We start from the raw sequence: 14992 nt of genomic DNA, 5'->3' as shown, positions 1-14992 counted from the left end.
TTATAAATCCGAGCGAATAAAGGCAACTCATCTTTATTTAAATGGTGAATACAGTGAATACATAAAAAAACAGGTATAAAACATTTTAAGAGTGTCTGGGGTTTTACGTTTGATGGAAAATTCATTATTTAGAGGCTAGCAACATTTTTCAGAGTATAATCAGAATTCGGAATTTAAGGAGGAAAGAAAAACACCAGCAGGCATCAGAGGGCCGAATCTTTACGGGGGCCTGAATTCTTCAACACGATGAGCTAAAATAAAGTGCAATTCCCCAAGTCGCCACAGGGGGGGAAGCGAGTATCTCCCCCATGTCTGGATCCATACTTCGGCTCCTCTAAGGTCCCGCATGTAAATTGGACGAGACAATAGGGGTCCCATAGTGCTGTTGCAAAAACTAACAAAAACATTAAAATTGAGCGTATATAAAAACGGAAAATGCGTGTGAAGATATACTGCTACGGAAGGAGAAGAGGGCCCTGCTCCGCGAAGCTTACAATCTATTACGGGGAACGAGGCAGAAGGAGAGGGGCTGCTTGGGCGAGGATGCAAAGTGTTTCTAAAAGATGGCCCCTGGTGTGTTTACCAAACCCCAATGATCTAATGTCTAGTCCTGTTACAGGGTCACCGTCAGAAATCTGGGTCCGGTATTCACCTGAAGACAAGGACAGCTGCCCCGTCCCACCCCACGCTCCATACACAGGTAGCAGGGCACAAAGATCGGGAAGCCTGGGAGCCCTGCTTGCCCACGGCCCCCACATGGCTGCTCGTTGTTACCCCTTGATAGTGGTCATGTCCTTTTTTTTATCATAGAAACATAGAAGCTGCCGGCAGGTCGGCCCCATTCGGCCCCCGTCTAGTCGCCCCTTTTCTCAGACTTGGATTTAGGAGCCGTATGCCTGTCCCGTGTATGTTTAATATGCTCACTGAAAGGTTGGGGACCCCTAAGATGAATCCTATGTGCTCTGATGGTGATCGTTCGCGTCATGTATGTAGGATGAAGTCGACACGCCTACACATGCATGTTGATGACCCTCTGTGGTTTTTTGTGTGCCGAAAATCCAAAAACATTTAAACTTGTCCCAAAACATGATAATTCCCAGGACCTTCATTGACTCCACCCTTATTATATATATATTATTATATATTATTATTATATATTATTATATATATATCTATCTATATGTATATTTCTGTAGGTTTCAGGCGACAGAAACATCTATAATGGGATCAAAGCATGAAACCGTGGCTGAGGAGGATCTGGCCCTCGCCCGGACTAGAGGGACCAGAATTTCCCTTTAAACTATATGCAGAATTCTTTAGATTGCAACTCCTATCATGCTCATGCAGCCAGACACAAGAAAACCCTATGGGTTTTTTTACCGAGTATACACTGGCGTGTCTTCCGAGGTCAGAATGCTACCCGCGGTACTTGCATTCCTTGGCTGGCTGAGGGTGTCATGAGTTGCGATGGTAACCCCCCCCCCATATCTTCTGGAGGGTAATGCTGCGGCTGATTGCGTGTGACGGGGCGTTGAAGTTACACGGCTGCTGGGTCTGCCTGAGAGTGATGTGAGTTATAATAAGGGTGGTAAAAAGCGTTGTCCCAAAGTGTGGTTTAGTTTCGGGGGGAAAGACCCACAAGTGAAATGCTACATTATATGAGTCACCATATTAGCCCTTTAGTAACGTGTTACAAACACAACTTTATTTCACTTGCAAACCCGTTCCCGACACCTGCTAGAGACCGATGTGGCTTCGATGCGGACCCCCCTGCAATGAACGTCGTGCTGGATCTGATGGGAGTGATCGCTGTCAATGATAAAAGAGAAGGGACAATATAATCCGTGATACCGATTAACACCGAGGCCGCTGGATCCGTCCAATAAAATTAACTCCTGCGGGTCTCGCTGGAGTGTGGCGCGGCAATGAAAGAATTATCAGCGTAGATTGTAATCATTATGATTGATGATGACGATGATGTCATAAAGCAGAGATTCTGCTTTCACTTTTGTTTTTGCTCTAATGATATATACAAGTTAGTCCGCGCTTTTCATTTGTGGCCCCGTAGGACTCTTCTGGTGCTCAATCTTGTGACGCTGAGCATCAGCCAATGGGAGGTATGCACACACTGGATCCCGCCTGCCATTGGCCGAACACAATATACCATACCTTATGTCCTGTGCTGCATACAGGGGCCGAACCAGTCTAAAAGCTGGCACCAACGTACAAAAGGGTACTTTGTATAAATAATGAGAGGGGCATCTATCGGGGTCATTAAATAATGTGGAACCGGGGTGCGCCGATGCTCATGGCAATCGAAGCAGTTGGAGTTTGCTAACCCAGACACCGGTATCTAAACAAATGGAGCACCATCCCACGTACAAAATAAACACGCAAGATAATTCTTCTTATATATCATAAGCTCGTTACTTATACTCTACATTTCAATATCAAAAATAAGCAAAAATACATTGTTTGCAGCAATTTGAGATCTCACAAGATTCAGTGTTGTAGCCTCAACGGGCTCCTCCTCGGATGTAGTAGTCACGACGGGGACAGAAATCACATCGAAGTGCTTCTCGACGTCCAGGACTGTCCATTTGTGCTCAAATAGGGGCGAGTTTCGCCCTCTGGTTTCCAAAACGCAAAGGGTTTAATCATGCCGCTGGCGTTGAGAGGGTTAAAATGGGCACTATTAGTGGTTGATGAGTCCAGGTTCTAAAGCAACTATTCCAGGTAGTTCCTAGAACCCTCAAGGCGATAGAACGTATATGAACCAGGGGTGGACAGATGGAAGGTCCGTGCTTGGTGCTGGACTGCGATACCCAAGGTCATCAAGGCACAAGGCTGGCTGCCCATGATGGGAATGGCAGCCCAACAACAGCTGTGACCCATACGGTTCCTGGATTGGTGGCTGCTGACTTACATACAAGGTCTCACTTTTTACATGTCATTAACACGTAAATGGATCTCTAGGACGACACGCATGGATTGAGAAGGAACATCGGTATCTTGATAGCTCATAGAACGTCGGGTTTGGGGCAGAATCCAGGAACGGTGGCACAGGGGCAGTAGGTATTATGAGAAGTTGGACTCCAGCTCCTGTGATCAGTAAAAGTCCTCCTAGGGGCTTTTTGACACTGATGCAAAGATTGAGGCTGACGACGAGCACCCTGCCTGTAGCAGAGTCCTGCTCCGGTAGTACCGGCAGCAGGAGAAGGCATCACTGCTCTCACCGCCCAAGTTCCCTCGACTCGTGCTGTCAGATGATCAGACCGAGGAACCTCCCTATTAGTTGTGTGAAGTGGGTTCTCCCGTCACCGCCGGTATCATACTAGAACCATACGGTGTCAGACTGCTGGGGATGAGGAGGTAGGCAGGTATATTGGGGGGCGCAGTGACCCACTCCTTGGTGATGTCCCACAAAGGCAACGCACAGAATCCCATCCCTGGTTCCAGAGGATCCGCTACAAGCGTCTAGACCTCCTAGAATGTTCCTCCGCTGAATGTTCCGTGCACGAAGCACCGTTTGAGGCAAGAAGAGATTGTCCAGTGTGGAGCATTCTGACCGGCCAGACCTTGTACCCCCGACTAGGATGAGTTACACAGGGTTTCGAGAAGAGGACCGCGCCTGCCGGTGTTTGGTGTGACACACGCTGCACTGCACACAGACTGCAAATATCACCTCGGGATTTAACACAATCCTCACACCTCGGGCCGAGGCCAAAAAAAGCAAAGGACGAGGAACGGAGTGGAACGGGTGGTCTTTGTCCTTCTCTGAGAGTGATTTAGGCACCGGCTCGTTCTCAGTGCCCTTTCTTGTCCACGCAGCCGTTCATCTTTACCTCGTCTTCCATGGTTTCCTGGATGTCGTATTCTTCGTCCAGAAAGTCTAAAGAGTTATTACTGGGCAACCCTCTGATTGTGAATTTGTGCGATACCCGGGCCCATTTCTCCCGGTTGGCCGCGACCCTCTCGTAGAGTTCAGACGAACGAGGGAACAGTTCTTTCAGCAACCTGGAGAGAGAAAAAAGGAGAAGATCTCAACGTCCGAGGAAAGTTATGACGCCTTTTAGTGGACCCGCTTTCACTGAGTTGGATGTAGAGCCACAGAGGCTTTCAAACCTTCCGAGGTCCTTTCTTTAAACGTACAAAATTCTACCGATCGTAAGGAAGATTTACTAACAGAAGACAAATTGGGGGATATCTAACAATATGATGTAAAAGTAAATCAGAAACGGAGGTCATCTTCCTGTCCTTGTGAATATGTTTAGGCAGAACAGACAGATGCATTTCAACATAGATAAATGGAATATTACGCACTTGGGGGAAAAGAAACTATAAAATGAATGGCAGCTTATTGTGTATGGAGAAGAATCTAGGAGTACTTGTTGTTAATAAATGTTCCACATAGATAATAGACTTTATATGAATCACATTCCTGAACCCAAGGGGAGGACTTAGTGTCTAGGAAAGAGTTCCATGGTGGCTATTTTAAGCAATTATCCAGGCTGAAACTTTCTATGGAGTTTGTGGGACTCACTTGTAGATAGGCATTGCGATATGCTCCATAAAACTGATCTGCAGCTCAGGGATATACGCCTTCTCCCGATCCATCATCTCGCTCGGCCGATTCCCCATGGCTTTCTCCTGTGAGGCAGACGGACAACCCATCAGAGCGACCCCTTACAAACTTTGTAGCAGCGGCGCAGTGGAAATGCCAGTAACTAGTATAACTTAGCCGTCACACACACACACACACATATATATATATATATATATATATATATCACGCTGCCCTGGTTACATTACAAGCACTTAGCACCAGTTATTGTAAGCAAAGGATCCGAAGGGTTAATTGTGTTGTGGCACGTAACAAATGGTTTCCTTACCAGGTCTCCCTGAGAGAAGAATTCTTTGTAGATAAGTTCCTGCGATTAAAGAGAATAATAAGATTATATTAGAGTAATCCCTTCATTTTCCAGTAGGGGCATCGTCTTTCTTTAGTCAGGCTGTTCTCCTGAGTGATTAAGACCGAGTCATTCTACCGCTCATCACAGACGGTACTTCAGCTCTTGGTTTGCCTCCCAGGAACTCACCGCTATCTTCCGCGTCGTCTTCCAGCCTTTGGTTTGGTCGGAGAGGTCGCAGGACGTCATCAGAAGACACAGCAAGAGGCTGTGATGAGTTTTGTTTTTGGGGTTATATCCATCTGCGGAAATCGAAAAACAAACGGCTCAGTGGGGATCAAACCTTCTCCCTTCTAATATGTGACATTATTATTTATTTTATTATTATTTATTGTTTTATATAGCGCCGCCATATTCCGCAGCGCTGTACAATGGGATTAGTAGTGATGTGTAATATAACGTGCATGGAAAAATACCGGTAACAGCAAACAGATGCCTGGATAAAACAAAAACAAAAAACTTTTAGCAACATGAAGGCCAGAGGACGCTCGCTCAGAGGTCATGCAAACATCTCCATCCCCTCCATGCCTTATGTGAAAAACTGGGAACTTTCTAAACGAGCTGATCCTGAGACATTAACCCGTGAAAGTCCATGAGGATTCGAGGTAATGACTCGCCAAATGTGTTACCCAAGATACGCTTAATTGGGCCACCTGCATTCAAGCAGGGATATCAACCATAACATACTGGCAGCAAACCATCAAGTCTTATATATGATCACACAGGGGAGAATAGGAAGGAGTCGGCTCCAGGCTATGTGTGTCTCTGAGAATCTGCCCCTTTACCCTGAGACAGGGGTAAAAACCTTGAGACTCACGGTCAAACCCTGACAGTTCCCATCTATGACTATCCCTTGAAATAACGTCCTTCGTTGGTACCGCAGTTCTGGATGATACCACTAGAGGGAGACAGTCACCCACCTAAACTCCAATAGGCTAATATCAGGAAATCCATTTAATTGCATCAGGGGGTAGATTTCTGGCTGCAATTATTTGGCTATTAATTTATTTTTAGATATTCTATTACCGGTGATATTTTTTATATCTTTATTAATAAAATCTGGGGTATTATGGGATGAGTTGGAGCACAAGCGTTAGTAAATTGATCTTTAATTTTATTCTGTTAATTCCCTTTACATTCATTTTTATAATTAGCAGTAAAGTTAATCAGTGGTGTTATTTCCGTGGAAACAGTGTTTTGCTGATTGCTTCGGATGCGATGCAGACCCATTTGGCCAGTTGGTGCTGCCGGTTTTGTCTGATTTAGGAGCCGTATGTCTATCCCATGCATGTATAAATTCCCTCACTGTATTACCCTCTACCACTTCTGCTGGGAGGCTGTTCTACCCCTCTCAGTGCTTAACAATAGTCAGTAAAGGTGGAGTTAGGTTTTATGGGTGGGGTTAGCCCATATTACATCACAAAGAGGGAGGGACAGGGAGGGACAGGACCCCTCTTCTAACCCAGAGAATAAAGCACCGCCCCCGAGGATCCATCATAACAGGGGATAGGCATGCTGATCCGCGCATGGTTCCCAATACTGGATGTGTTCATAATGGCAGATCAGACAAGGCAGATGCGGACACATCCCTACCAAGTCCCACTGACGTTAATGATCCATCCAACTAACCCCAACACCCCATGGGGCAAATCTGGGCTTACCTTCTGCCATTTTCTGGAGGTCTGTAAAGATGCGCAGGTGATGTGCAAGATCCGTGGCGAGAATAATATCTCTTATCAAATCCAGCATCCTTTGGTAATCCTAGAGGACAAAGAAAACACCCAGGCCGTCAGGAGATGTTTCAGAGCTGAGTGACCGTGAAAAGCACAGAAAATAAGTCACAGGGTCATTTTCTGATTCACTACCACCTGTGTTGGAATGCTATCTCTGCATCTACTACTCTTCTCTGCTTGAAAACTGTGTAGAGTAAAAGTATCAGTGAAAGGACTGATTCACAAACCTTTCGGTGGATTAAACGCACGCGACGGCTCTCCATACTATAAACATATTCTGTATATAATAGATCGTAAGCTCATAACGCAATAATATTATCGTCCAATCACATGTTGTCAGTTTTAATGTCATTGTTACCTTTGGCCTATTGTAACAGCGCTACGGAATCTGATGGCGCTATATCAATAAACGGAATGCCATTTAGTAAATAGCCCCCCGCCGGCCCATAATGCTCACCTTCCTCGAGAACTGTTCGAAAATGTTGCAGCCCTGGGAGTTAAGGATAGCGATTGCCTGAGCGAAGTGATGTCTCTGTGGGGTACAAAATAAGACGGCGTTACCCCCGAGCAGTAAACACTCTTAATCAGTCGTTGGCCTCGTCTTAGATTCAGGAGCCGTACGTCTATCCCATGCATGTTTACATCCCCTTGTTGTATTACCCTCTATCGCCCTGCTGGGAGGCGGTTCCACCTATCCACCACACTCTCAGTAACTGGATATGCAGTATTCCAGGGGATATACAGACCCACAATATGTTTATCTGATTGAAAGGGTTAAAAATAGAAAAGTCGAGCCTCACCTCCATCACGGACCCCTCTGAGCTGTATAAAGCCGCCAGCACGGATTTCTAAAGGAAGACACAGAGAGTGCGGTCATTATTTCAGCCACGGCTGCCTCCGATTGCTCTGCTCTTTTTGCCCCAGACAGGTGGGCTCACTCATTGGCAGATTTGGGGAGGGGGGCAATTGCAGGAGTGGAGATAAAGAGGTAAGTCCTGATATCCGGGCATTTTTATCTCCCTAATTTCCACGGAAATGTGTGTGTTAGTGAGTGTCTGGGTGTGAGTCTGGGTGTTAGTGTGTATTAATGTAAGTATCTGGATGTGTGTTAGTATAAGTGTGTGTTAGTATGAGTGTGTGTTAAGTATGAGCTCCCTTCCCAAAGCCCAGGTCTGGATCTGCCCTTGTGCTCACTCCGCTCAGCAGTGTAAGGGTTAAGGTTTCAGGAGCAAGAGAGCCCCGACTTACCGAAGCCACCTGGAAGGAGTTATTTGTACCCCGGTGGTCCAAGTCATGGCACAAGCAGGACACAAACAGGGCGAGGATTTCTATGTCCCTGCGAGGAGACAGAGACGCAATTTTTACTCGGCCACAGATTCAAATCCCGATACAGAATGTCTGCACAGAAAGCGAAGAAAGTCCACGGCTCCCCCCATGCCTCGCGGCTCCCCCCATGCCACGCGGCTCCCCCCATGCCTCGCGGCTCCCCCCATGCCACGCGGCTCCCCCCATGCCACACGGCTCTTCACTACCTAACCTCAAACTAAAGGATGTGAAGGAGAGATTAGAGCCCTGCGCGGGACGGCTTTTTTAATCCCGCTCCCGCTGATTGTTTGCCCAATCCCGCCCGCTGACGCCACATTTGTGGCCAATCAAGCCCACCTCCTTACCTGAGGTAAGTCCATCAAGTTCAACCCTTCTACCTAACCTTCCTATTCTTGTTCCAAAATGATATATGTGTGTAATGTATATAGTGTATCATTAATAATAATAATAATAATATAGTGTGCCACATGTATAGTGTATCATTATACGTCATCAGCCTGGTTGTGCCCTGGGTGTTTGACTTACTCCAAGTAATTGATGAGCTCCAGGTTTTTGTTGAGAAGGTAGCAGAAGTGCGATACAGAGAAGGCGTGCATCCAGTTGTGATATGGGGGGTCTCGATACCCCTTCTTAACCATAAGGCAAAACCTGCAGGGGGAGATAAAACAAACGTCACATCGACTCACACGATATTCAGAGGCGTAACGATCTACCCTCTGCAGCTTCTCCCAAACACGTAATAAAGATCACACAAAGCGATCAGGCGGCCGGGCCGGAAGTCACCTGATTAACGTGGTTCTATCAATCTTGTAGTTTGTAACGAAGCCCATGTCTTCAAACATACTCAGAACACACTGCAGGAAAAGAACAGAACGGACTATTATTATCAGTCAGTTATTATTATTATTATTTATTGTTTTATATAGCGCCATCAAATTCCGTAGCGCTGTACAATGGGTAGACAGGACATAACAAGTAGTATGTAACATAACAAATTGACTAACAGAGACAACAGGTGAGGAGGGCCCGGCTCAAACGAGCTTACAGTCAGTTAAACGTATACAGTATATATATATATATATACACATATGTGTTAATGTTGTAAATGACTATTGTAGCTAGAGGCCCTTAATCCCTCCCATCACTCCTGTGTTCCAATGGCCCTTTATCACTCCCATCACTCCTGTGTTCCAATGGTCCTTTATCACTCCCATCACTCCTGTGTTCCAATGGCCCTTTATCCCTCCCATCACTCCTGTGTTCCAATGGCCCTTTATCACTCCCATGTTCCAATGGCCCTTTATCACTCCCATCAATCCTGTGTTCCAATGGCCCTTTATCACTCCCATCACTCCTGTGCTCCAATGACCCTTTATCAATCCCATCACTCCCGTGTTCCAATGGCCCTTTATCACTCCCATCACTCCCGCGTTCCAATGGCCCTTTATCACTCCCATCACTCCTGTGTTCCAATGGCCCTTTATCCCTCCCATCACTCCTGTGTTCCAATGGCCCTTTATCACTCCCATCACTCCTGTGTTCCAATGGCCCTTTATCACTCCCATCAATCCTGTGTTCCAATGGCCCTTTATCACTCCCATCACTCCTGTGCTCCAATGACCCTTTATCAATCCCATCACTCCCGTGTTCCAATAGCCCTTTATCACTCCCATCACTCCCGCGTTCCAATGGCCCTTTATCACTCCCATCACTCCTGTGTTCCAATGGCCCTTTATCACTCCCATCACTCCTGTGTTCCAATGGCCCTTTATCACTCCCATCACTCCTGTGTTCCAACGGACTCAGACAGCACTCACCATGGTCGTGTCATCTTCGGGCAGGGATCGGGGCATGTAGCTGAAGCTGGCAAAGTTGGCATCTATCCTGGAGACCGGTGCGATGCCGTTACTCTGTAACTTCTTGGTTTCATCTTCGCAGACCTATAAAAAGGTGAGGGGCAGAATTGGACGCGTTCCCCAGAATCCTAATGAATATCGTCCCAACCAGGAACAATATCTCACCCTATGGACGCCAGTCCTTCACCTCGCTGCAACCCCAGCGTCAGGAAAGTTAAGATTTAGATGAATAATGAATGATTGCTTATTTTAATCTATAAACGCCAGGATCCGGGTGCATTTACTATAAAACCCCCTTTTAAGAGCCGAACCATATAGCTACATTGTTGTTGGATTTTATGGGATGATTCTAAACAGGGTTTCTTGTATTGTCGGTGACTGCGTCTTTAAATCCCGTGTACCGGAATGTGTTTCACGGGGTTAAAATCCCTTCTATTCCTGGCTTTTGTATTCAGAGCGGTTATCCCAGGTGCCGTGGGGGCCAACACCAGATAAAGACATGAAATCGCCGGCGCTCGGCGGTAACTCGGTATTTAAGCGGTTATACTTCCAACGAGCGCAGATAAAACAGCAGGAGGTCCGCGTAATCCCCCAGAAATGGTGACCGAACGCGGAGTATTCACAGCTTCCTAACCCCCCCCCCCCCCCCGTGTCTCGGCTCCATCCGGAGGAGATAAACTAGGAATATAAATCAGAATGTGGACACGCACAGCAACCCACCGTGGACATCCCTGCGGATCCGTTCATGGAAAGCCATTAAAGCTACCGGCCACTAGACACCAAAAAGCCCCATTTAACGGTAAAACTGTTTTTTTCCCCCCATTACGTTGTCTTTTGGAATACATTTCAGATTTAGAAATTGATGGAGACCAGTTAAAATTACAACAAGTTACCTTCATGTGGTACATCATCATCTCGTTGGCCAAGTGACTTCGGAATTGGGCTTCACGGACTTGCTTATACAGCAAAGACTGGGGAAAAAACAGGAAAATTACAAAAAATAAACGCTATGTTTTTCATTAAGACGGATGCCTGAGACCCGGCGAAACATATTGTCTTCTGTGTTAGTTGATGGTCACGCATCACTAGAGATGATGAGGGCCTCATGTGGAAAGACCTTCTAGAGAACCTCAAATGTTCCTCCGCTTCAAGATTCCAGAATATTCATATTTTTTTATCACAAATTCCTCCATAATAACTGTTAATTGTCGTTTCTGATCTATTTGTCTCTATCTAATAGCCGGAAACCGCATCATTGGCATCGGAGATCCTCTCGACGACACGCTTGATGGCGGGAGAGATCTCAGTGTATTCTCATTTTGTAATTAACTGTTTAAGAATCCAGAAGTAATCGAGAAAGGGTTACTGGTAATTAGTATGGTACATGGGCGACCCGGGTGGGCTTTATCTATAGATATATGTTATGGGGTAACCGGGGGTCTTACGTGGGCGATGCTGATCCCACAGTAGATGGAGAAGGCCGTCGCCAGGTCCTCGTCGAACTTGGTGAATCCAGGGCCATTGATTTTATTGACCAGTTCAGCCACGCCGATGACCTCTGAGAATTAAAAACACATATTAGGAGAAAAAACCCCAAAAGCTTCCTTTTTGTACTTTATTCACCCCTTTCGTATATTTAAATATCTTGCATTTAAACTCAATAAACTCCACAAACTGAATATATTCTGGTGCAGCCAATCAGAAGCCCCGATCTGAATGTCTAATGTATCGCTGTGTTTCAGGAGATAAGGAGATGGAGCCTGGAGACGGTGAATATTTCAGTTAGCGGAGATTACTGGGGTGATTTTTTAATCTAGAAAGTTCCTATCTCTGCCATCAGCGCTCGGGACGCCTGCCTCGCCGATAAAACGCTGACGCAGCGGCCCTCGCGCACAATGCCGAGCTGAGATTGTGTGTTTTTATTATCTGCGTAGAGATCTAAACCTTTCGGGAAAGCAGAAAAAGCCACCGCCGTACACCGTGCGTTCCCCGCTCATTCACTATAACGACCCTCGTGTCGCGCCAACCCCATCGATTCACGGTTATTCCGGCCCTCGGTTATCAGTCGAGGACATCCTTTAAAGAACGTCAACATTTGCTTTGTAAGCCTTTTCGGTGAGGTCTGGTTTAGAAGCTACAAGCTTTATAAAAGTCCTGTGCCAGTGACCTGAAGTTTCTATTGGCAGTGGGAATCTATGACATCATGGCACCAAATAAGGTGCTGAGCTTAGTCTAACAATATGCAGGACGCTCCCCGCCCCTGGTTTTAATTGGAACCCTTTCCCGCCACTACTTAGCTTCTTCAGTGGAGCAAAACGTCAAATTACAAAGGAGACTGTCTGCTGCAGCCCTGGAGCTGCAGCTTCTCTATAAGGCATTTTATTATTATTATAAAAAAAAAAAACATTTTAAGGAATACAATTTTTAAAGTCCTTACAAAGTACTTTCATACGCATTCTTCTTTGGCGAGGCTGCCAGGGACATCAAACGGTCCCTCTAAAACACTTCATTGGGGCTTAATGAAATAAATTAAAAGAATATACCAATATAAAAAAAAAATAATAAGCAAATAAAAGTGAAGCGCAGGAGGCCGGGCTCACCGTTACTCTCGTTTTTGATGGGGAAGCAGAGGATATTGCGGGTCCTGAATCCCGTGCTGTCATCCACCCCTCGGTAAAACAGCGGATGGGAATAGGCATCCTTAATATTCAGGATCTGGCCCGTTGTGGCCACGTGGCCCGCGATTCCCTGGTCCGCCGGTATCCTTATCTCATAACTCTAAAAAAAAAAATCAACACGCCGAGAATTGGAGCGCATCCCCCAAACTTCACGCACAAGGTGGACAATTGTGACATCGCTATAGGTTTAATTATTACTAAAAAAGTAAATTAAGTTTTATGAAGTTTATTTTTTACCACATATATATTTTTTTTATAATATTCCCTTGTAATATTTTTTGTATAAAAATATATTTTTAGTATATTGTCGGCTGCAGGTTTTTAAAGCAGACCTATCACCGAACATAATATATAAAAAAAAAACATGGAATGTTAACGATTTTAATACACAAAATTAGGACATTTTTCAGATAATTGTTAGAAATAAATCTGTTTTCTTAATATTGCAACTGCAGCCAAAAGCTAGAAGAACGTACGTCGTCATCCACGACTCCTCCGTCAAACACTTTGGCTACTAGCTCGTGGCTGTGTCTTTCCAGCAGGAACACGGAGCAGCTGTCGGGAGAAGCAGACATTGTCGGGTGTGTGAGTGGAGGATTATTATTATTATTATTTATTGTTTTATATAGCGCCATCAAATTCCGTAGCGCTGTACAACAGGCAGACAGGACATAACAAGTAGTATGCAACATAACAAGATGACTAACAGAGACAACAGGTGAGGAGGGCCCGGCTCATTATGAAGGTCCAACCCCAGTGAGCTTCTGCTGCCTGGCCCTGTAAAATGTATTGTTAAACTTCTTCAAAGCCTCCTTGCCCATTGAATTGTAGGGGTCTGCTCAGCCCCTCTTGCTGGAGAAGATAAGCCCTTCACGTTAAATAGTGAATCTAGACATCTAGAAATAGTGAATCTAGAACATCGTCAGGGCTGGTCCTTCATGAATCAATGCGCTTAAACGGCAACTTTCCTGTAAACGCCCGCTTTAGTGAATACACCCCAATAAACGTCTCACCTTTAATATAAATTCTGCTTCATGAACTTTATCAGGTACTCACATTTCTGCGTTGCTGAGATTTCTGGCCTCCGTTATGATCTCCTGGAGCAGGACAGATACATCATCTGAAAGAGAAGACAATGAGAGGTCAGCTCACCAAAATTCCAAACGGAATCCACGTTCCGAGCCAACGAGGTGAAAGTCACCGGGACTCCGAGATAAGATTAACCTCGCAGGAACCAAGGTGGAGGAACGCTCTCAATGAATAAACACAGAGATGGGTCTATCTGATTTAACTTATTACAAGCGTCTACTGCCTATATCTGGGAGAGGTCGTGCTGTCCTTGAACCATAGAGAATGAGCTTCATTGGGACGTAACACAACTATTGTGTTCCTCCAGCTACCCGTGCTTCAGGAAGCAGAAGCACTTAAGAGGTTTTTATCTGCTAATCGCCATTTAGCTATAATCTGTAATATATCCACTATCATTCAAAAGTTTGGGGTCACTTGGAAATGTCCTTGGTTTTGAAAAAAAAAAGCTCATTTTGTCCATTAAAATATCATGAAATTGGTCAGAAATCCAGCGCAGATGGGGTTAATGTTGTAAATGGCTATTGTAGCTGGAAACGGACGATTTTTAATGGAATCTCTTTGTAGGCGTACAGAGGCCCTTTATCACTCCCATCACTCTTGTGTTCCAATGGCCCTTTATCACTCCCATCACTCCTGCGTTCCAATGGCCCTTTATCACTCCCATCACTCCTGTGTTCCAATGGCCCTTTATCACTCCCATCACTCCTGTGTTCCAATGGCCCTTTATCACTCCCATCACTCCTGTGTTCCAATGGCCCTTTATCACTCCCATCACTCCTGTGTTCCAAAGGCCCTTTATCACTCCCATCACTCCTGTGTTCCAATGGCCCTTTATCACTCCCATCACTCCTGTGTTCCAATGGCCCTTTATCACTCCCATCACTCCTGTGTTCCAAAGGCCCTTTATCACTCCCATCACTCCTGTGTTCCAATGGCCCTTTATCACTCCCATCACTCCTGTGTTCCAATGGCCCTTTATCACTCCCATCACTCCTGTGTTCCAAAGGCCCTTTATCATTCCCATCACTCCTGTGTTCCAAAGGCCCTTTATCATTCCCATCACTCCTGTGTTCCAATGACCCTTTATCACTCCCATCACTCCTGTGTTCCAATGGCACGTTGTGTTCGCTGATGTAAGTTTAGGGTTAAAAGGATAATTGAAGGTTATGAAACCCTTTTGTAATTATGTTACAGCCAGAAACGTCCTTATTTTCCATGAAAACAGCTCAGTGACCCCAAACTTTTGCACGGTAGTGGATAGAAGACACACACTCTGGATACAAATTGCTGAAGCCGCGATATAAAGTTCCAGCACGTCATATGACAGTTTTGCGCGTCCT

General features: G+C 45.5%; 1 protein-coding gene across 2 annotated transcripts in view; it reads right to left on the bottom strand.

Annotated features, from left to right (window-relative positions):
* Nucleotides 1-3339: 3339 nt before the first annotated feature.
* The window catches only part of PDE2A (phosphodiesterase 2A), a 148341-nt gene continuing 136688 nt past the window's right edge, over nt 3340-14992 (bottom strand). For both annotated transcript variants that reach the window (XM_053456609.1, XM_053456610.1), the window contains exons 15-30: nt 13620-13683; nt 13040-13118; nt 12486-12663; nt 11331-11443; nt 10779-10856; nt 9847-9969; nt 8813-8883; nt 8555-8677; nt 7952-8039; nt 7504-7551; nt 7161-7235; nt 6632-6731; nt 5100-5212; nt 4893-4931; nt 4544-4650; nt 3340-4017 (exon numbers count right to left, since the gene is read on the bottom strand). In XM_053456609.1, the coding sequence (XP_053312584.1) occupies nt 3807-4017; nt 4544-4650; nt 4893-4931; nt 5100-5212; nt 6632-6731; nt 7161-7235; nt 7504-7551; nt 7952-8039; nt 8555-8677; nt 8813-8883; nt 9847-9969; nt 10779-10856; nt 11331-11443; nt 12486-12663; nt 13040-13118; nt 13620-13683 (1610 nt within the window). In that variant the 3' untranslated portion in view covers nt 3340-3806. The remainder of the gene's footprint in view (nt 4018-4543; nt 4651-4892; nt 4932-5099; nt 5213-6631; nt 6732-7160; nt 7236-7503; nt 7552-7951; nt 8040-8554; nt 8678-8812; nt 8884-9846; nt 9970-10778; nt 10857-11330; nt 11444-12485; nt 12664-13039; nt 13119-13619; nt 13684-14992) is intronic.

The sequence above is a fragment of the Spea bombifrons genome, chromosome 2 (genome assembly GCF_027358695.1).
Source record: "Spea bombifrons isolate aSpeBom1 chromosome 2, aSpeBom1.2.pri, whole genome shotgun sequence".
Taxonomy (NCBI): Eukaryota; Metazoa; Chordata; class Amphibia; order Anura; family Pelobatidae; genus Spea; species Spea bombifrons.
This window is presented reverse-complemented; position numbering and strand designations above follow the sequence as displayed.